A 21,689-nucleotide genomic window follows, 5' to 3' on the forward strand; every position below is an offset into this window, starting at 1 on the left:
ATGAGTTCAAGATTACACAGTTACCAATATTGATCTTATCTGTACGTCTCATGCTTTTAAAATAATGAGGTAGCTCTGAATAAACTATGTCCTTTAGGACTATGCTTGTCAAGCTGCAGCTTGGAAAATCTATTTAGTGGACTGTAATTAGCCTTTAAAAAATGAACTAGAAAACATCAGAGGGCATTGCATGGAACAAGGGAAAAGACCATTTCTTTTTTTTCTTTTCTTTTTTTTTTGCGGTACGCGGGCCTCTCACTGTCGTGGCCTCTCCCGTTGCGGAGCACAGGCTCCGGAGGAACAGGCTCAGCGGCCATGGCTCACGGGCCCAGCCGCTCCGCGGCATGTGGGATTTTCCCGGACCGGGGCACGAACCTGTGTCCCCTGCATCGGCAGGCGGACTCTCAACCACTGCGCCACCAGGGAAGCCCAAGATCATTTCTTGATGTGCTTGTTTCAGTTATAAATATATATGTAGATGTGTAATGGGTTATGATGTAAAATTTCTTACTAGAAGTTGAGGTTAAAAAGTTAAAAAAATATTGTGCTACGTTCTTGATGGTTAAAGATGAACTTTTATTTTTAACTCATTCAAGGTTAGAGCGTCCCTTAAAACTTGGTATTGCTTTTTCAGTCTTAAAGGCCCATAGGCCTGTGACTCCAGAGAGGAACTCTCCCCTTTCAGTTAAAGTCTCTCCATCTTCAGAGATGAGTTTACTCTCTGTGTTCATCGTGTTAGTGTTTGGTAGGACTGAAAAACACATGCCTAGAGAAACTTCTCTGGATTCCACTAGGTGTCACTCAGTCTTTATATTGGGCATTCAAATGCCCATCATTAGGGACTGGTTAAATAAATCATGACCCATCCACCCAGTGGGACACTCTAACATTAACTGTAGGCTTATATTCACTGGTACAGAAGGCTAGCTAAGATACATTGCTGTGCACAAAGCAAGAATCACTTTAAAATAGAGATTTATAATTATATACACATATACATACTATATGTATATGTGTGTGTGTTTTGAATGTATATACATAGAGAGCATCTGGAAAAAATGTTACTGGTGGTTTCCTTGGGTGATGGGTACTTAACTTGCTCCTTGAATTGAGATTTTTCATGTCACGTTTTAGAGAAAACAATTTAGCTATAAGAAAACGGGTCTATCAAAGGGAACAGTAATTAAATCCAACGAAAGGAGCTATGCTCAAAACAGGAACAAGAGTTCTGTCCACATCACCTCTGCTCAGACATGCAGGCATGCCCTCAGCATTAGGGTAGCACCAATATGGAAATTTCTTCCAGAAGGTTCTTTCCTCTATCCTTGGCTTCGCTAGGTGAAAGTTGAGATGAACATCAGACCTTTCACCGTGAACACAGCTTGTTTTCAGTTAGACTATTAGGCACTAAGCTAAGGTAAACAGAAGCTCTTACTCCCTTCCTGGCTCCTCACCTTATTACTATATGGAGCAAAATGAGGCGTCTCTGCTTCTATCAGCGTCAACTTCTAGCTGAAACTAAAACTAAGGTATGTTGGCAGCTAAACAAAAACTAACAATATGGTGGCAGCTTGTTTCATTTTTTTTCTGCCCAGACATAGAAAAATTAAAGCAAGAGTCCCATTTACGGGTTCTCACTGCTTAATCTGTTGCCATCCCTTGTGACTCCTCTCTTTGAGTTACCCCGTTATCTGGATTTTCAAACGATGGGCATGTTAATTATTAATTTGAGCTTTGACTGAAGCTGGTTGACAAGTTTGCCGATTGTTAACCAAACTTCTTTCTACTGACAGATTTTTTTAAATGTTATTTCTCTTAACAAAATTGTACTCTTATCTACAACACATGTTTTAAACTATCAAGTAATTAAACACTAATATTATTAGGTAATATTCTTTGAATGCTTTTTATGAACCTGACACTGTTCTAGGGCTTTAACACATTAAACTACTGGCACTTCAGCAAGCTCTGCACTCAGCTTATCAGCCTGAATCAAACCTGATTTCTAGATTTTCTATGAGTTGCTAATAAACTTCATTTTTACATCTACTTTCTTGCCAATCCCAAGAAACATCTATAGGTTCTACGCTTCTCACTCCTTCACACTTTATTTAGTCTTTGAATACACACCTTTTCTTCCATGTGCTTTCGGCTCTCTTTTGGATAATTGTGACTAGGTTTCTGCTCAAATTTTTGTGTAGAAAAATTGTTTGGGAACAACTATATTTACATAACATCTTAGAGCGGCTGGAAATGTCCATCCTTAGTAGTTCCGTCTGCTTCTGGATGTTACACAGGCTTTGGTGTAAGGAACAGTCTGACTTCCATACAATACCTACTGGGAACTTTCTTCTTTGAAGTGTTCCGGAAAACAGGGTCTACAGGCAAGGCGGCTGCCAAAGAACAGCCCCATGGGAATCCATGTTACGGGGACCCAAGACTTTTCCAGAACACCTGGCACAGCAGCCAGGGACGTAACAGAGATTGGAATTTGGCACTAGCGGTTGGAGGGAGTGTGTGTGTAGGAATGGGGCACAGAGAGTTAGGTAGCCAGGTGTCCACGGCAGGCTTCTGCAACTTGAGTCCTTCTACAAAGCTGATGGGGGGCCCTCCATAGTCAACGTACCTAGAAGTGAGGATTTGCCTGCATATACTTGTCTATCTGTCCTAAAATCAATCGCCGTAATGGGGGAGGGGATAAGGAGGGGAAGCTGAAGCTCTGCAAGAGGGTTTCCCAAAACTGGAGCATTAGTTGCATGCCCTCTTCCTCCCTCTGAGAGATTCCCAAGGCAAATTAACAGCAAGGGCTCTCAAAGTGGTAAAGAGAGCTGACTCATTTAGTTTAACCCAATGTTTCCAAAGTATTTGGCCACAGGGAAATCTAAGTTTTATGCAGCAATTTATTTACAATCTTTAGAAAATACATTCTTTAAAATGGTACTGAGAAGGGTCTCTTAGGAAGTTGGGTGGACCATACAGAGAATGAGTCAATGACAACTCCAGTCATGTTTTCTAATAAACTGATCTTACATGAACATATTAGATCAGTGAACAAAAACATGGCTGCCAAGCATGATCTGCCTTGCCAAATAATGGGAAAAGCAGATCAAACCTTGTCTGAGCAATGCCTGCTGGTCTCCTGTTAGTGACTGATAGCCAGACCGGCTGACTGAGTATCTGTAAGACAATGGCCAATGACCTCACAACAAAAGTAGGTTGCCTGTTAGCACATTTCTGTCTGGAAGCACAGGGTAGGGAGACTGATTATTACTATTATTTTTTCACATATGAACACAGTCACTGTTAACTAGCCACAACTTCTTACCTGAAAGTATTCTCAGTGTGTTTAAGTTTGTGGGTCATGAATTCTCCATTCTGCGACTTCATTTCTGTAAATCCCTTCTTTCCATCCAAGAAGCTCTTAACTTCTTTGCTTTCTTTGTCCCTTTTAGTCTTCTCATCTTTGATCTAACCAACGGTACATATCAGGAAGAAACATAATGATAATAATCTTAATTAGGTTTTGGTTGGTATCACCAAATAAGACCCAACATCGTTAGGAAGCCAGAAAACTCAGAAGTAAAACAAACTACTGGAGAATGATGTGGTAGAGCTGGAATCAGAGGAAATTCTTAGAGCATAAGCTGTGGTCCTCTAGCCTCTGAGCAATGACCTTGACCACAATTTTAGGAGGTCAGGATCATCCCTTATTGCACTGAGGTTTTATTTTCGAAAGTAGTGGAGGTGTTACCATTTAGAAACTATTGTGTTCTGGGAACTCCACATAAGAGTGGTTGTGTTCAGTTCCCACTGGGAGGAGCAATTATTAGTGTGGCCTTGATGGGAGAATGGCCAGGTTGCTTGGATGAAGGGCACTTCTTTGAGAAGGACACAGATGTGTTGAGGAGGGAATAAGAAACCTACTGAGCCAGATCTGTCAAGCCAATTTTGGCAGGTGTCAGAGGAAGACATTTTAATCAAATGAATTTTAATCAAATGAATTTGATTTTATTTTAATCAAATATTTTTGATTAAATATTTTAATCAAATGAATAACTAGGGTCCCCAGGATAGAAGACATAATAACCCTACTTTTAGCGGGATGACTCAGAGACCTGTGGGGCCATGTTTGTAGTCATCTCAACCACCAAAGATAGAATGGAACAGGAAAAATTCCAGGGTTGACTTTGACTTCCATTGAAGGTAATAATTTAGTCTCTGGAAGTGGCTTTATGATTGTTGTGGAAGACAGAGGAAGGTGAGACATGGAGAGCAGGTGTTAGCTTTAATTTTTTTTTTGTGGGTTTTGTGTTACAAGTTCCTCACAGTAAGTGAGACAGATTATTTCAAAGTATACTGAATTTACATAGCTTTGGGGGGGGGGTAAAGGAGTTCAAATTACTTTATCATCTCTCCCATTCTTAAAAAATGAGTGTGAAAACAGGTGAGGCTCATTATTTCTCATTTCAAGACAAACAGTGACAAAGCACTAACATTATAAAGAAACCTAAGGAGGAGGGTTTGGGCGTAAGAACTCAGGGCTTCAGGGACTGCCCAGGATGGTCTCCCCTTACCTCATCACTCACCTCTTCGCAGCTGTTATAGTTCAGATACCTAACCCCCGCCAAAGTGCATGTTTTACTAAGCAGAGGACCTTTTTTTGCTATTTACTGATGAACCTTCGGTAGTCCTTTGCCTGACTGCCTTTGTTGAGTATTATTTGATTAAATTACTATCGATGGACTATTCACTACCATGTTGCCCTAATCAGTTAAGACTTTAATCTTTCTCCGAGGGGCATTTATCTAGGACATCCCTTGGACATGCTGAAGAGGGGGGCTGTTATTTTGCCATTCTCTCTGAGAGCTTTGTAATGCGAGTTTTAGTTCTATTGCTGTCAACAAACTAGCTGTTGCTTTAAGTCACCTAGCTTTTCTGGAATGCTGGCTCCATGTACATAAAAAGAGGGGGGTGCACTAGACGATCCCTTCCTAATCTTTCATCCTGTCATTTCCCTCTTGGCTCCAGATTTGTCCTGAGAGGCGACAGAGAAGAGAAGGAAGCTCCTAGTCTGTCCTACAGCTTTAATAAGGCTCCTTGGTGACTATCCTTGCCTGATGGTAAATCAGTATTCATTGGGCAGGCGGGAGCAAGCAAAGTCTCTTCTCATTTTGACCTACCTTGTTGGGTATAGTTCCAGAAACTATGGACTGGAGTTTATATCCTGGTTAAGAAGTATCTGGGGATACACGTTTAAGGGTGAGGGGGTCCCATTTCAGGGAACCCTTGAAAGAAATTGTGAGTCAAATCTCATAGTTTGTGGAGCACTATACAGAGAGAAATTCCCTTTAACTGGTTTCTCCTATCTTGGAGTCTGAGATATTTCCCAGATACCTCCCAAAATGTACTACCTAATTTACCATCCAAAGATGTGTATAAAATAGATTTGTAAAACAATACATGTCTAACAGAAGAAAAATCCCTTTTTTTCAAGCTCTGCCTTTATTGGCAAAGTTATGGTAGATGGTATGCTTATATTCTCTTTGGAAGACTTTCTTAGAAAAATTCCCAATGAAATAATGATAATGATGCTGACTGCAAATTATTTTTTCTTTCCGGGAAATGAATAAAGTAATTCCATAACACTTTAAGAAGCACAGTGGGTTGGATTCTATAGCAAATTCAATCTAAGCTAATGGGATATTCTGAGCCCACTCGGAAAAGCATTAGAGCCTCTAGATCAAAATGTTACCGTGAAGAGAATCTGTGCTGATGGATTAATACGGGGTTACATATCCTGAAGGAGCTAAAGTGCTTCCTACACAGATAACACCAGCATGCTCATATGAAAGGCTCTGGTCAAATGTGATCATTGGGATAACACTATGGGTATCTGGGATATTCAGTGGGATAACACATGGGTGTATGTGTGTGGGGTTGGAATTCCAGTGACATGCCCTTGTGCCAGAGAGACACTCAGAAGGTTGTGAGCAAGTCGGAAAGGACCGAGACGCCAGTCTCTGTGCTGTATCGCTTTGCATCATTTGATTCCAGAATAGTGATAAGAACTGTTGCAAGTTACAGTTTTTCAGACTAAGTTGAATATACTTTTGCTAGATTCAGAAGCCTCAGTTCCTTTTCCAAGTCCAACGTCTACCCCATGGATATATATCCTTGCTGCTTGCTACTGGTCCATGGACAGCATGGATTTCACCAGGGAGCTGAGGCTCTACCCAGATCCACTGAGTCAGAGTCTGTGTTTCACAAGCTCCCAGGTGATCAGCATGCACACTGATGTTTAGTCAGAGGCTTTGGCCTACGTGATATTAATATCAGTTTCAATGTTATATGAATAGCTCTGCTGGGAACTGTTTTCCTATTAGAGGGCAGAACAAAAAAAGAGCTCTGGGGTCAAGAACTAAAAGGAGGCATTTTATAGCACAGGGAACTATATTCAGTATCCTATGATAAACTGGAAAAGAATATCAAAAAAAAAGAATGTATATATATGCATAACTGAATCACTTTGCTGTACAGCAGAAATTAACACAACACTGCACTTCGACTATACTTCAATAAAAATTTTTTTTTTAAATTAAAAGGAGGCATTTTATAGTTGGGGAAGAGAAAAAGCTAAATTAGGTTTCCAGGTTGCTGGTCACCAGCGATCCATCACCACAAAGAGTTAAACTGCAGTGGGAGAAAGAAGGTTTTTTGTAAGGTATTGGAGTGAGTTCTGGAAATGTTGCTCACCTGACGTTTGTGTTTACCTATCCTACGTAGCTCCTTGAATTCAAAAGAAAGACTTTTTTTGAGGGGGGGGAACAAAAAGGTGGGATGCGGGGCAGGGATGGAGGAGGGCGTTTAAAATGGCTAAATCATGTAAAATATGATTTAAAGTTATCTACATGAAGCAACTACACAAATAGCTGGAGAGGGGGAAAATCTAGTCCTTCAACTAGTAATTTATGTATGCAATGTTAAAACAGGAATAGCAGATTTTTTTAAGCTTGGGTTGAGGAGCTAATCTGTCCTCGCGTCAAAAAGAGGCCAAGTTTTGGGACACTGGAATGTGCTGGAGGGCAAACAGGGAAAGAGGCAGGTCTGAAATCATCATACCATGGCCATTATTGAACTGGGGCCTTATCTGAAAAGAGGCAAAAGGATGATTGGATGATTGCTGATGAGCCCCTTCTAGCTCACGGACATAATACATGAACACAGAATGCCTTGGTCATTAAAAACAAATCACGTCTTGGTGAACTGAGTTAAATCAGGATGAATTCAAACAGTTATTCAGCCTCTCCTGCTCCACATAAACTTAATCCCTGAATTATGATTTCATGCCCTCTTCCTTCTGGACTGAAAGATACTCCCCACAAAACACTAGCTTTAGAGATGAACCCATGTGGGATATTTCTGTTTGAGTTTAGTCCCAAGGTAATTTTCATTTTTTGGAGATGAATTTGTAGGTGTTCTTCTGTTACAAAATGAGAACTATGGTTCCCAACACGTTTAACAATTTCTTTAGCTGCTTCATTAGAGCCAAATTCAATTTTCTAGTTATTAGTATTTACTCTTTCTCCTGCTTTTAACTGGGCAGTGTTCACATTCAGTTTTCACTCCCAAGCCACCACAAGTTCTATTAGAAACAGGGAGGAACACATACCGTAAACAAAATAAACATAACATGAACTAGGAGTTCTTACTTTTTACATGAATGTTAGGAAAAAAAGTTTAAGAAAATAACCATCCCCCTGCTTAATCTCATCTATTTGCTAAATATGGATTTTTCTGTGTCTTACTCTATGCCATAATGGGCAGAGAAATGCAGCAGGAGTCCGTTTGAGTTGGAGCTCAATAGCTACAATTCAGTCCCACAGGCAGAGTAATTCAAGTCTTTTTACCTTTGATACTTTAATTTTACCATGTTTAAGTACTTTGAACTTGTTAAATACTGTCACAGTTTTTAGGATTGCTTGGAACTGACATAAGCATGATGGTTAAAGCAAGGTCAGGCTTTCTGATGTAGCATTTTAATTATGTCGGGGGCATAATGACATTCTCTCTGCAGCTCTGGTCCACTGACTTGTTTACTTACCTACAGTCAAACACCCTGGCACCAGCTCCTGTGTGTGCCTCAGAAATGCAATGCAGAACATTGTGCCAAACTTTTCTTTTGAAAACCAAATATCATCTTCAGTTCATCAAATTTTTTACTGAGATGTGTGGGAGTATTTTTCCTTTGAAAAGTTAAATCATTAATCAAAGCCAGTTGGAAATATTTCATGATTGAAACAAAAGTAGGATGGCTCAAGGAAAACAAAATAGCACTTGAGAGAGTAGAAAGTGGGTAAGATTGATCAGAGGAGTGTTTTTCAAGCTTTCTGACTGTGACCCACAGTAAATAAGGACAATTTATATCACAGTGAAATACTTACTGGCCATGATGCCGTCTGATATTTTCTATCTATTTCATTTTAAAAATGCAGATTGACACATTTAGCTAATTTTGGGATGCTTTAGGTTGATTTCACCATTCAATGGATCATGAGTCATGGCTTGAAAAACACTGGATTAGAGGTTACAATTTTCATCAGACCTGAAATGTCGTGGAACACTGCTCTCTGTTGCTTTATGGCTAGGTTCTTTCTCAATGATATTTACCTCTTCTTTTTTGAAGGTAGGCTTGTCTTCTTGGGACTTTCCTCTTTTAGCTTGCATTTTAGCCCCCCTTTCTTCTTCCTTTTTATTTTCAAGAATGGTAAGGTCACTCATTTAAAAGAAGCCCTTGCTAGCTTACAAGAGTGAGAGGGTGCTCAGGTCACTCTGCATGTGGTGTGAAGTGACTTCTCTTTGGCTGTCCCAGTGCTCACATTCCCCCCCGTGCCAGTGGTTCTAAACAGCAACGTGGGATAGTTTCCTCCCCGCAGAATCTTTTCTCATGAGCCTGCCATCGTGCTCACTGAAATCTAGCGTGATGTGGTGCATCTAGTAAGTGTGGACAAATCTTGTGTGTGGTCTGGTGCATCTTGTTCCTGATCATCTCAATGGAAGCTGTGTTTATGAGCCCCTTGTAAGAAGCAGGAGTGAAAGACAACTGCAGTGCAAGGCAGACTTAGCGATAGAGAGTTCTCTATGGAAAGGTGGATACACAAGCATTTCTTTTTTCTTTTTCTTTTTTTTTTGCGGGGTAGATGGTGGTGGTACGGTGGTGGTGGTTAGGTATAGTGCTCTTAATGCAGCCTTGCAGACAGATGAAAAAATATTTCTTAGCTTACAAATATTCCCCCACCCCCTATTTCCACACTTCCTTGTGCTACATAAATTTGTGTCACCCAGATGGTAAAAGACGCAAAATGTGTGCTCTTAATTGCCAGTCAGTTTTAAGTTGATGCTACCCCAGATGAATGGCTTTCTGCAAGTTTACATTAAGCTCAGGTCTACATGATGGCAAATCAGGGTTTTGACACTTATAAAAGGTCCAAACTGCCTCCTTTCCCTCCCTTATTATCAGTTAATTCCAAGGGGGTTATTTTGCCTCCTTAAGATGATATTTCTGACCATGATTCATCATGTCAGTTTCCCACCCCAACTTTTAGCATATTTTATTAAATGCCAAACACACAGATAAAGTGAGGAGTTATGGTCCCCCTGCCTCATGTAGACCTGTGCATAGAGATAAGTTGTTAAAAAGGAATAAGTTTAGATGCAGTGCAGAATCATAAGTCAATGCAGCACCACCACATTTGTCATCTTTGGGTTAATTCATTTTTTCTGGTATTCATAGCAACCAAGCACAGAGCAATTCACTTTTCTCTGGTTGTACCAGTAAATTTGATTGGTGGAATAGTTAGCTATCAATTGATTGCTTTATGCTTGCACATTGCTGTGACCTAAAAAAATGAGCAGCTTGCCAAATGATCAAGCACGTGGGGCTGTAGGAATGTGGGCTCAGTCCCAAATTTGATGTGCATTCCATTTCTCGTAAGTTGCAGGCATCACACATTTGGTGCAAAATGTTTACTGTACCTGTTTCTTTTGGACAGCTGTCTGAAGTTTATCTTCTTGTACTTTCTTTTCATTGACCCACTTCCCTTCTGTTTTCTCCTCTACCTTTTCCCCTTTTATCTTTTTCTCTTGCATTTCCCTTTTTTTCTCTTCTAGTTGCTGCTTACGTTTTTGCTCTTCTATCTTAGCTCTCTCTTCTTCCTCTGCCTTTGCCCTCTGCCTCTCCTCTGCTGCCCTTCTCTCCTCCTCCTTAATCCTTTCCCTCTCCTTTGCCCTCTGCCTCTCCTCTGCTGCCCTTCTCTCCTCCTCCTTAATCCTTTCCCTCTCCTTTGCCTCCTGTCTTTCTCTCTCTTGTGCAGCTGCTTTTTCTTCTGCTTCCTTTCTCGCTTTCTCCTCTGCTATTTTTTGTTCTTGCTCGATTTTAATTCTCTCTCTTTCTTCTGCTTCCAACCTGGCCCTTTCTGCCTCAGCTCTTTCCCTTGCTTCCTGTTCCATCTTTTCATTATGGGGAATCTCATGTGAGCCTTTTTCCCTCTCCTCTTCTGTCTTAGGCTCATCTGTACCGATCTGCCCATTTTTCAATGACATTACTGTTTCCTCCTGGGTTTCTGCTGCTTTCTCTTCTGCCACCACCTCTACCTGATTTTCTTCAATGCTCCCTTGCTTTGGCTTCTCCTCTTCCTCTTCTTCTTCCTCCTTTTCTTTTTCTTCTTCCTTTTTCTCTTCAGCATCCATCCAATCATTCTTCTGGTGGGACTTGGTGACTGTTTCTGTTTCCTCTATCTCGTATCTTTCCCGGCGACTTTCGCTTTTTTCTTCCTTCTCTGCCATTTCATTTTCTGCTGTGTTGTTTTGCATTCTTCTGCTGGGTAGCAACAAACTTGCATCTGCTATTGTTGGGTCAGAATCCTTTTGGCGCTCCAGTGCTTCCTGGAGGCGTTTCTGGCGTCTTTCCTCCCGCCGGGCCAGGCGCTCCAGGAGTGCAGCCTCATCGTCGGCCTCCACCTGAGTGTCTGTGGTGGTCGTCTTGACCTCCTCGTCGGGCACACTGGACAACAGAAACAACAGCAAGGGCAGCTTGCTGATTAATCAGTCAGCTGGACTCATGTGCTGTGCCACATGGGAACATGCAGATATATACATCTCCCCATATACAACCCCATATTAGTACATTCCTGCCTGGCTTTCAATAGGCAGCATATGCAAATCTTTGCCCATGGTCTCTGTCTGGCCATGGGGAATCTATTCTGCATACTAGAAGTGCTCTGAGTATTAATGCCACCTGGGCATTTTGCCTCAAGCAACAATTGATGAGCATTAATGTGTAAATACCTCAGCTCCCCTCACCTGTGGTATCAGATAGCGCTGAGGTGCCTGTACCACAGTGGATCTTAGAGTTCCCTGGTGGAATTAAGCTCCTGATACCCACAGTGGTAATTTGCTTGGTAAATTACCTTGGTAATTACCTTGCTGGGTAGTGAAACCTTTATTGGGTTGCCTTCCCTTCTCTGTCTCACTTCCCCACACCGCTACCATTTTTTCCTGGGATCATGTTACAAGTAAACTGTGCTCAAATCTTTGTTTCAGAATCTGACTTTCAGGGAACTCAAACTAAGTCAAGAAGCAAACTGAAGAAACAAATTCCTCTTGTATCAAGTAGTGTCCCCACGTGTTGCCAAGTCATCTGGAATTCCTGATCTGGATTGCTGGAACACTAAACACTTTGAGAGTATGGGAGTGTACGTTATAGTGTGGAGATGCTATACTCAGGCCAGTGACCCCCCTGGTGGAGACATCTAACTGTCCACCACAACTTATGCTCCTCTTTCCTTAGTCGCAGGGAAGTGATTGCCTGTCAAGGATTATATTTCCCACCCTCCCCTCTTCCTCGCACCTAGGTGGGGCCCCGTGACCAATAATCCCAATGAAATGTGAGCAGAAGTGCGATGTCCAGACCAGGACAAGCAAGAAGCAGAGGTACCTTCTCTTCCCTTTCTATCTCTGCCTACTGGCTAGATCAGAGGACTCCAAAGGCCCTGAAGCTGACAGAGTCACAGGAGGAAAGAAGATAGGGAACCAGTTCTACCAGTCAGAAATACCCACGCTGGACTAGTATGCGTTACTGCATCAAACTACTAAAATTTGGGGACTCATTGTTAAAGCAGCTGATGTTGCCCTAACTAATAAATATACCATCTCCATTCTTTGTCAAGATTTCCATGAATAAAGGGGCTCTTGCCCTTCTTTTCTGCAGTAGACCAAAGGACAGTTAAATTTGATGTTTATAAAAAAAGAAAAAATCTCTAAAATCCAAACTGTAGCACGTCCACCACTGTGCTCACTATTGCAGGATGCTGGACACTGCCCATGCCAGGGGTGTTGGTCTTCACTGCAGGAAACAGCCAGTCATGTGATACTAGGGCTGTGACCAGAGTTGGAAGAACATGTCTTGCAATGTTTAGAAACTCCATCAAATTTCATGGTTCATACCAATCTCGGCCCTTTTGAAGTTCAAGTTCACTTAATTTTGGAAAAACATATTTCACATTTAACAACAAGAAATGGCAGACTAAAGGCTAGATTCTAAACTTTCTTGGCCTCAGCTGTTGTTGTAAGACACTGTCTCCATGAATTAGACACATAAGGATTAAATTTCTCTGAAAATGCAAATAGTTTAGGATTTAAGGGGGAAAATCTATATACATAAGGCATTTGGATCAACTGAATTCAAATAATTTTTAAGAGGTACCCCAAATTCCACAATGCTAGCTGGCTTAAAGAACTCGAGTTAAGAAACAACAGACTCTACTGAACCTTTCTTTGCTATTTATAAATCAGGACAGCAATCAACAGGAGAAGTTGAGTACCAGTCAGTTGTTTAGCCCCAAGAATACTTACTCTTCTTGGGGCTAATTAGTATGTCAGAGGTAAATCATATGTTATCAGATCTGAATACGCGCTGCTAAAAAAAGGAATTTTGTACTCAATCAATGCATGAAATAACTAATAATAGTACAATGTGAAAAAAGAAGAGAAACACAAGTAGAAGCAAGATTTTAAAAGCTAGAAAACTATAGGCACTAGTAATTTCTTAAGGCATTGTTGATTACTGACTAATAACCAGATTCACAAAAGGCCTTAAAATGTCATTATTAAACTCTTTCTTTCCCATCCCCTTCAACTCAGAAATAGAAAAGGCAGTGAAGCCTATGTAGCCCTGATCTGTAAGACTCTGCTACCATCTTCCTAATAATGGTCAAAATTACTATGCGCAAGCACTGTGCATTTTACAGGTATTATCATCTCATTTAAATTTAACAACATTCCTAAAAGAAAGGTATGATTTTTACTTCCATTGGACTGAAGAAATACAGTTAGTGAAGAAAGGGTCAAGCTGGGATTCAAAGCCAGGTAGTGAACCCCAGAGAACCTCTTTGCTATACTCTCTCCCTAATCAGGAGCTCCTTACCGAGGGACAAAGTCTGTTTTTCCACCTAACCAAGAAGCTTCCTGATTGAATCATCCTGCCTGCCAGCATGTTCACTACTGCCTTCAGAAACCCTCTGTGTACCCACTCAAATTCACGTTAAAGAGGCCAGAACTCTTTCCCTTCAGAATTTTCTACACAGATTGAATGAAGGGGATTATCAAATACAGTGCCCTCCCACCACACACAAAATGAAAGAATCTAAAACCAAAGCCACACAAAAGGTCTTACATGGTGACTGCATTATATTTAACCAGTCCACAATTTAAAAATAAAATTATTTTTTTCTCCATTCCCCCTCCCCATCTTTTCTATACCTTCGGGGCATATAAATGATATATACTAACTATTAGCGTAATGCACTGTGTGACCTTGTATGTGTGAACTTGTAAAGGCCCCTTTTGAAAAAGTTGAACTTATTAAGTATTCTCGACTTTCCTGATTTCTACCAGGACTGGTATAGGAAAAAATGTAGTACTAAACTCATGAGCTTGTTTGAATAATTACATTAAATTAAACAGGATTCTGCACCTTGTTGAATATTGTAGAGATCAAAGGATACTGGTTTAGGGTGTATATCAGGAAAAGTAAGACATTTGCAATTCATGCCTACTTCTAAAATTCAAGTATTATCTGCTACTGGTAGGTACAGAGGACTATTAAACGAATACATCTTCAGTTCAAAACAGATAACAATACCCTAAAGAATGAAGGTAAATAGTTTTCCTTATTTAAGCATATAACCCACGATTTTTAGTAAATAAAAAATTTACTAGATTACAAAAGAAAATAAAATCCTTCAACTGGGGTGTGTTTAGGGGATGGGATGCGGGGGGGTGGGGAGAAAGGAGTACTGGTGTCCTAATGTCTAAATCAGATCGACTGTCCAATCTGGTTAGTTGCCTAAAACGTCCACAGAAGAATTAAACAAGCTAGAAAAACGGAAAGAGTTGAATTGGGCTGAGAAGGGGATGCTTTGCCCAACACATTCCTTTCATCAGACAGGCTAAGAAGCACCTGGAAAAATTCTCCCTTCTGAAGAGGACAGTACCTGTTCTGGGTATTGACCTCCACTTGGTCAGTCACCTGTCCCAAGGATTCTTCCTCTTGCTTCTGCCGCAGCCTTTCCTGCCGGGCACGGCGGCGCCGTTCCCGGGCGGCCTCTTCCTCATCATCGTCGTTCCGCTGGTAGGCGATTCTGTAACATCACAAAGACAACTTCTTGAGCTTGCCAACTGCCCACGATCTTCACCAACTTCTTGGAAGGACCGACACTGAGCTTGACTACTTACTGAGCCATAGAGTTCTAAAAGGATGGTTCTGTTCCTTAAGTTTAGAGACCCGATCTGACTAGTTTTTAAACTTTTAAGTATCTGAAAAGCATTAGTCCAATAGCTACAGAGGATAATTTACAATGACCAAATAACAGCTTAAACTAAAAAGTTTACACAAAAGCAACTGCCTTTGGAGACTGTGGGTTAGCATGTTTAGATTTCTTTACTCAGCTGATGATTAGCATGTTAAGATTTAGAAGCAAAAATCCAAAGAACTGAACTGAAAGTACTGAAAACACTTATTGAAAAGATTCAGCATGTTGTATGAATTATTTGTGGATATGTTGTCACAAAGGTCAGAAAAGAATCAAGTTATGTTAACAAACCAGGACTTTGGCATTAATAAGCCAAATAGCCAACTAAACTCCAGAGCAGGATATCCTTTTTGCTTGGATTTAATTTTTTTCCTTTTTGTTCACTTTCACTGAAGGAAAGTGTTATTGACAACTGATAGGAGGCTTCACAGTCAGTGCAGTGCCCTCTAAGGCCGCCTGTTTTGTTCTAAAACTGCTTTAGTGTCCCACTACCCACACGCTGGGCACATCTTGGGAGCCCACAGGTGTGTATTTAGATAGAAACCTAAGGGCTAAGGCCAGTAGAAGAGGCGCAGAGGGTTTCACATGCATATATGGTATTTAGCTTTCCTAGTTTATCAGAAGCAAAGAACTATTTAGGGAGATTATACAATCAATATCACTAGTTAGATACGTTTCCCCTAATATTTATTCCCAAGTAAAGAATCGGAGCTGGGGAACTCCAGATGCTCAGACTCGTGAGGAGATAGCCTGCGTGGTCAACCTGGCTGTTTTGGAAGGAGGACTGTGTACTGACATACAGAGTGCTGAGAAGGCATGGCAGTGCTGGCTGGCCCAGGGACAAGCTGGCCTGATGGATACATGGGATGCAATGGAGCTGCATTGTGCAGCAGACTGCTTTTTACCTTGGAGAGTTAACATGCTTTTTTACAGTGTTACTTACATATCTACCAATAGAAATTCAGGTACGTAAACGTTTCATACTTATCAATAATGACTAAGCTAAAATAATTTACAAATGAAAGAAAACAAAACAGCAGAATCACATAATTTATACCAACAAAACGAACCTAATATGACTGATGGTTTGCTCATGTTCGATTTACAAACCAGGTATTTTTAGATCCAGTACTTTACTTTACCTGTCTTTTGACTTCAATAATACAAATGCTAGGAATGTTTCTGACCTTACAAAAACAAGATGAACAGTTCTGAAGGTTGGTTGGTTTGTTCTTTGCTACTTAAGAAACTCTGACTTCATACTTGCTAAAATGTGCTAGTGCGCGATATTCAAATGCCAATATAAATAAACTGTCACTTAGTAATTCTATAAAGCTGACTGTTTTATTTCCACAAATACGGAGAGAAGGGCGGTGTGATACAGTTAAAGGATAACTAGGTTAATACTCAGAAAACCGAGTTTCTAGAACTGGTCTCTCCCCAGCTTGCAGCCCTTTGATTAACCTGCATTAAACTGCCTTGTCTGTAAGTGGGTGACAATCAAATGAAATCATCGGTGTATTGTGGTAAGGCATACTACAGTGTAGTGTTCTGTTGTTATTAGGAAAGTGCAGTGGAGGAGCTGCTTTGTGAGGAAAGATGAGTTCAATTTTAGACTTGTTGAATTTGAGGTGACAGCATGACATGCTTTGAATGTTCCTTTCTAATTCAATCACATTGTAGTTTGCAGTTGAAAGCCCTTCCCAGTGGTTTGGCTTCAGTCTTCAGATTCTTGGCCTCATATTCCTTTGGCTTATTTCTCAGTAGATAGCTTTAACCACAGCAGGGAGAATGAGTCCTTAATGACTGCTTCCCAAGCTAATCAAACAGAAAGTCTTAATTTGCCCTTCTACGTCTCTGGATCAGCCGTGAGGTCTTGGCTATTACTTGGGGCCTTGCTTTTCCAAGACAAGCAAAAGACACATAAAAGCTCCATATGGGACACCCTATGGCAACAACAAAACCCTCCCCGCTCCTAGATGGAATCTCATTTGAAGCCCTTAATTTCCCACTATACTTGAACCTCTCAGAGGTGTTCCTCTCCCTCCTCCCACCCACCCAATGTGCTTCATGGTGGATGCTGTTGGCTTTTAGTTCTGACACGACCTAGATATGCCATCTGTCTCAGCCAGGTCACGCTCAGTCTTCCTTCATCTTTGGTTTCTCATTGGAGGCATGGCCTTCCACATTCAGATCACTGCCCCTGTCTCTGCTAACTCTTCTTGCTTCATACTACTTAAAATTTATCATCACTTTGCATCAGTAGACTCTTACCTAGGATACACAGTTGCCAGAGCTAGATTTTTGAGGACCTTTTGTTGCTACTAATAAAGAAACATGTTAAAATTGTTTTTCATAGTTAAAAACAAAAAAGGAGCCAAAATGTTTTCATGGCATTTTGAATCAGAATGTGCCCGGCTGCTGGCTCAATAACATATCAGTTGACTTTGTAAGTGAAATTGTGCCCATGCCAAATGACTTGATATGTGTAGAAATTCTTCAGATGTGAGCCTCCCTACTTCAGTCCTCAGAGGGCAGAGCACACAGCGGTTGCTTAGCTTTCAGGCCTCTCCCACGGCAACTACCTTTCATACTACTACCAGAGGTTTATTACTTTTCTTTCAAAATGGAAAAACCTTAGTTGTTAAATTTTTTCTGATTCTAAAGGTAACATGCACTTATTATTTTCTTAAACCAGACATTAAAAAATGTACAAAAGAGAAAGCAAAAGTCAGTTCCCTAATCCACTACTCAGATATGAACATGATTAACAATGTATTCTACCAGAACTTTTCCTTTGCATGCATAGATATTTTAATTTTTAACAAAGTGAGATCATGTTATATATACTACTGTAGAAACAGCTTCTTTAATTTACCTTATTTATGACTATTTTAACACAGTAGCAAAATATAATTTCCAACAGCAACACAGTATTCTATGACTAGATGTACCTAGTGGATGTATGTATAGGGATGTACTATAATCTATTTAACCAGACTTCTACTGATGGGCAGTTAAGGTTTTTCCAAATTTATGTTCTTATAAACAAGGCTGTAAAGGACATCACTATAGATATACTTTTACCACTTGTTCAATTACTTATCTAGGAAAAATTCTCAAAAGTTAGAATTCCTGAGTTTAAGATATGCTCATTTAAAGGCTCTTGTTACACATGGACAAACTGCCCTCCAGAAAGGTATGTAACATCAGCAACGTATGAGTGCTAATTTCACCATAACAAGAATTTATCCAAAAAGACAGATGAGAACACCACATCCTTAATATGTCCACATGATAGCACAACAACTCTGCTTTAGGCTTCAGTTAAAGACAAAATGTTAACATTCTAACTTTTCACACACCAGATTTAAATGTATTTGAAGTGCTGCTGACTAGTAAAAATCATACCTAACCACCCACTGGGTTGTAACAAAAGCATAACAATCCATTTGTTCTTTCTGTGAAACTTCAGCAGATGCTGGCAGTAACCAGTCTACTGTATTGTACACTATAAAGACAACTGATGTTCCCAGATGATTCAGAAGCAGCAGAGGACTCGAAGTTCCTCGGAATCATCTGAGAAAGATTAAACTATGTTGATTAGAGTTTTAATCAAATGCATTTTACTTAAAAAATGAGTAATCCCAAATGATAATGTAAAGCACCTTTTATTAAATAAAATGTTCAATCGACTTTCCCACCCAGGCTGGGTGTCAGCAGGTTTACTCTGGAGTATTATGCTTTGTTTCTGGGTAATTGCCTTTGCTCATCTCTTAGAGGACACTTGGGGAAAGGTAGGATTGATCTTACTGCAGGAAGCCCAGTGCTGCTGGCAGCAAAATGGCTCATCAGATATTCGGGAGAGAGATGATCTTGTGTGTGTTTGTGTGTGTGTGTGTGTGTGTGTGTGTGTGTGTGTATCAGTAAGTGCTGAACAATCTCAGAAGTCCATAATAATTACATGATGTTATTTGATTGTGTCAGTGGTATGAAAAAAGCAGAAAGGTCTGGCTTTTCTTCCATTCCCAGAACCACTGCCTAAATATCCTGGTGTTATATTATAAGAAAAAACAGGTCTATGCAATGGGAAAACGCTCTTGGAATGTTGTGGCTTTCACACCAAAGACTTTTTAAGTCTTTACCACCAGACCTCTACTGCCTCAGTGTATTCAAATAACACTATAATCATGTTACAAGCTGTGCCTTTTAGATAGAAAGTTCAAATAAATAAAAGTATTGCAGACATGGCAAATAATGAAACCACTGAGGACTCAGCGTCTTTACATTTGGCTGGGCCAGGGTCTAAATGGACACTAGATGAGATAAAGAGGAAGTGGCAGAGGCTTCCACAGTAAGACACTGGAGCAAGGCACTAGCTGTCACCTTGCCCCAATGTTCCCCTCACCCCAGCTTCTCCAATAAATATTTCTCAAGACTTGCTCAACACTGGCAAAATTCTTACTGTAATTTCATCTACAGTATAGAGTTTTTTAACCCTGTGTTCTCCATAGTGTGAAGAATGTTACTCTCATTTCCTTTCATTTTGTCTGTTTTTTTTTTTTTATTTTGCTATTTTCTGATTTGAGACTCCAGTACATGATCCTTAAAGTTTTCAAGTAAAAATGCGGGCAATAACATTTTATTAACAAGACAAGATCTCTTATCAGGAAACCATGTTTAGAAATAGAACAAGAACAAGTAATAACCAGTTTTATGAGGGGGCTGATTTTATTACAAGTTTAAGAGCACTAAAGAAAAGATTTAATTTTCTATATCTTACAGCCATGGTTACTAACATTTAAAGAATGTGAATCTCTTTAAAATATCAAGAAAAATTAAAATATCATGACAGTTGCTTATAGTTTTGTTATTTATTAAAAATGTTTTATAAAGTCTATAAACTCAACACTGAATAAAAAAGGAATCTGTATCTTATAAACCACTGTATTTATACATATTTGCAGAGCAGTCTTTCATACCTGAAACAGTTATTTATCAGACTACAGAAAATAAATTTAGGAATCTCTTCCAGTAACTTCACCACTGGAGAACCACTGGTATATAGAAAGAGATTACGAGTGCCACTGAACAGACTCTGACTTGTCCCCTTCAAGCTCTTTTGCATCCTTTAACATTCCTTGTGCTTGGTAAGCACACATACACAGACACAGACACACACACAAACCCACAGGTTAAGTGAGGAAAACCTCAGAGAAAATAAAAGGCTCAAGGCACTAAAATGAAGCCCGTGTACAAAAGACTTCTAGAGATCTCCCTTCAGATCAAAGTTTCCAAGTCTCTCTGTTTTCCTTAATTATTTCTGCCACACTCCTATATTTTAAAAAGAGAATGTTGCACCTAAAATTCCAACAGAACAAATAAATTCGCTACCTGAAAGAAGGACTCCTACCAGTACTTCATCATTCGTGAATTCACAGTAACTTATAGGCCAGCAGACACTTGGCGAACCCTAAGATCTGCTTTCATCTCCCTGCATCCCCTTGTACCTCTTCTTTCGTGCAAGGAGTCATCCGAGAGAAGGTGGTGCTGGTTGAAAAAGATTCCAGGTTGTAACTGTGACACTCAATCCCAAACACCATCCTGCCCCCAGCTTTCTGCAGCTGTACGTTCCCCACGCAGGCCGGACTCAGGAGGAAGACTGACTGGGGTTCACATCTGCAAAGGACTTCTTAGTCAATTACATTTCTCTGATTTCCATCACTCTTGGTTCTGCCAATGTCATTGTCTTAACCTGGGTCTTAATATGGGATCCAGCTTAGAGTTAAAACCTCATGTGGGTTGAAAATGTGGTCATCAGCTATTAGGAGGCAAAATGATTCATACATACTTTCAGTATTGTTTTCCATGTACCAAAAACCCCAGTGACTTTCTTTCATAATATGAAATGCAAGCGATTCTCCAAACGTATCCAATTAGCCCTGTGAATTGCTCAAATGCTCTTAGTAAAATTTCAGGCAATGCAGGAGGGAAAATCCTGACCTGCTGAAATGAATCATATTTGCTCTGCAGATTTATTGTATATTTGAAAGTTAAAAGAGGTTTATAGATACATTCCAGGCTCTTAAATATGATTTTGTTTATATATATGTGGTGTCTGTAAAATGTTGTGGTTTCATTTAATGCACATAAGGTCCAATTCTCAATGTTTTTCCCTTGGATTCCTTAAAAGAAAGGCATTAAAAATTACAGTGGAGGAAAAAATCAAGAAAATAAAAATATTTTCTGGTCAAAATATGTTTAGAAATGGATTAATAGCTAATAGTCAATCGGTCTATTAGTAATTAATATAGGATAGAATGAAAGAAAGCCCCCCTCATTTAGAATATATGTGTGTATATATATATATATATATATTTTTTTTTTTTTTTCTGATAGGGAAGGTAAAAATATGCTGAATTTCACTTAAGGATTCATTGCTATGTCAGGGGTGTGCCTTTTATGGGAGTGCAAGCATGCAAGGGGATATATTACTCTGAAGAAATTTACCCAGGAAGAGAGGTATGTCCCACCCCATCTCCCTGTACACACACACATTTGAGAATTACTAAGGTTTGCAAACCAGCCACAAATTTTGGTTCTCAACAGTAAGACACTGTGTGCTTGCATACTTCAGTGTTCTCATATATGTTGTCACCACAAGTTATCACCAGCAGCCTACCGTATGCTTTATATAATGGTGACATCCCATAATCACATGAGTTTCTATAACCACAGACCATGGTGGGGAAACATGTCGCGGAGCAGAGTAGAAAGAAACAACATCAGGCAGTGGGAGAAAAACCTCTTCACCTTGCCTCC

The 21,689-nt window shown here is 40.0% G+C and overlaps 1 protein-coding gene across 10 annotated transcripts in view; it reads right to left on the reverse strand.

Moving 5' to 3' along the window:
* Positions 1-21,689, reverse strand: part of CALD1 (caldesmon 1) — a 181,035-nt gene that overhangs the window by 21,374 nt on the left and 137,972 nt on the right. For 9 of the 10 annotated variants that reach the window (XM_082661733.1, XM_082661737.1, XM_082661730.1 and 6 more), the window contains 3 exons: positions 14,550-14,696; positions 10,651-11,059; positions 3,326-3,468 (listed from right to left, as the gene is read on the reverse strand). In XM_082661733.1, coding sequence (XP_082517859.1) covers positions 3,326-3,468; positions 10,651-11,059; positions 14,550-14,696 — 699 coding nt within the window. Of the gene's footprint in view, positions 1-3,325; positions 3,469-8,667; positions 8,746-10,032; positions 11,060-14,549; positions 14,697-21,689 lie in introns of all 10 variants that reach the window. The other variant, XM_082661731.1, reaches the window with a different exon arrangement.

This window comes from Grampus griseus, assembly GCF_964374135.1.
Source record: "Grampus griseus genome assembly, chromosome: 9".
Lineage (NCBI taxonomy): Eukaryota > Metazoa > Chordata > Mammalia > Artiodactyla > Delphinidae > Grampus > Grampus griseus.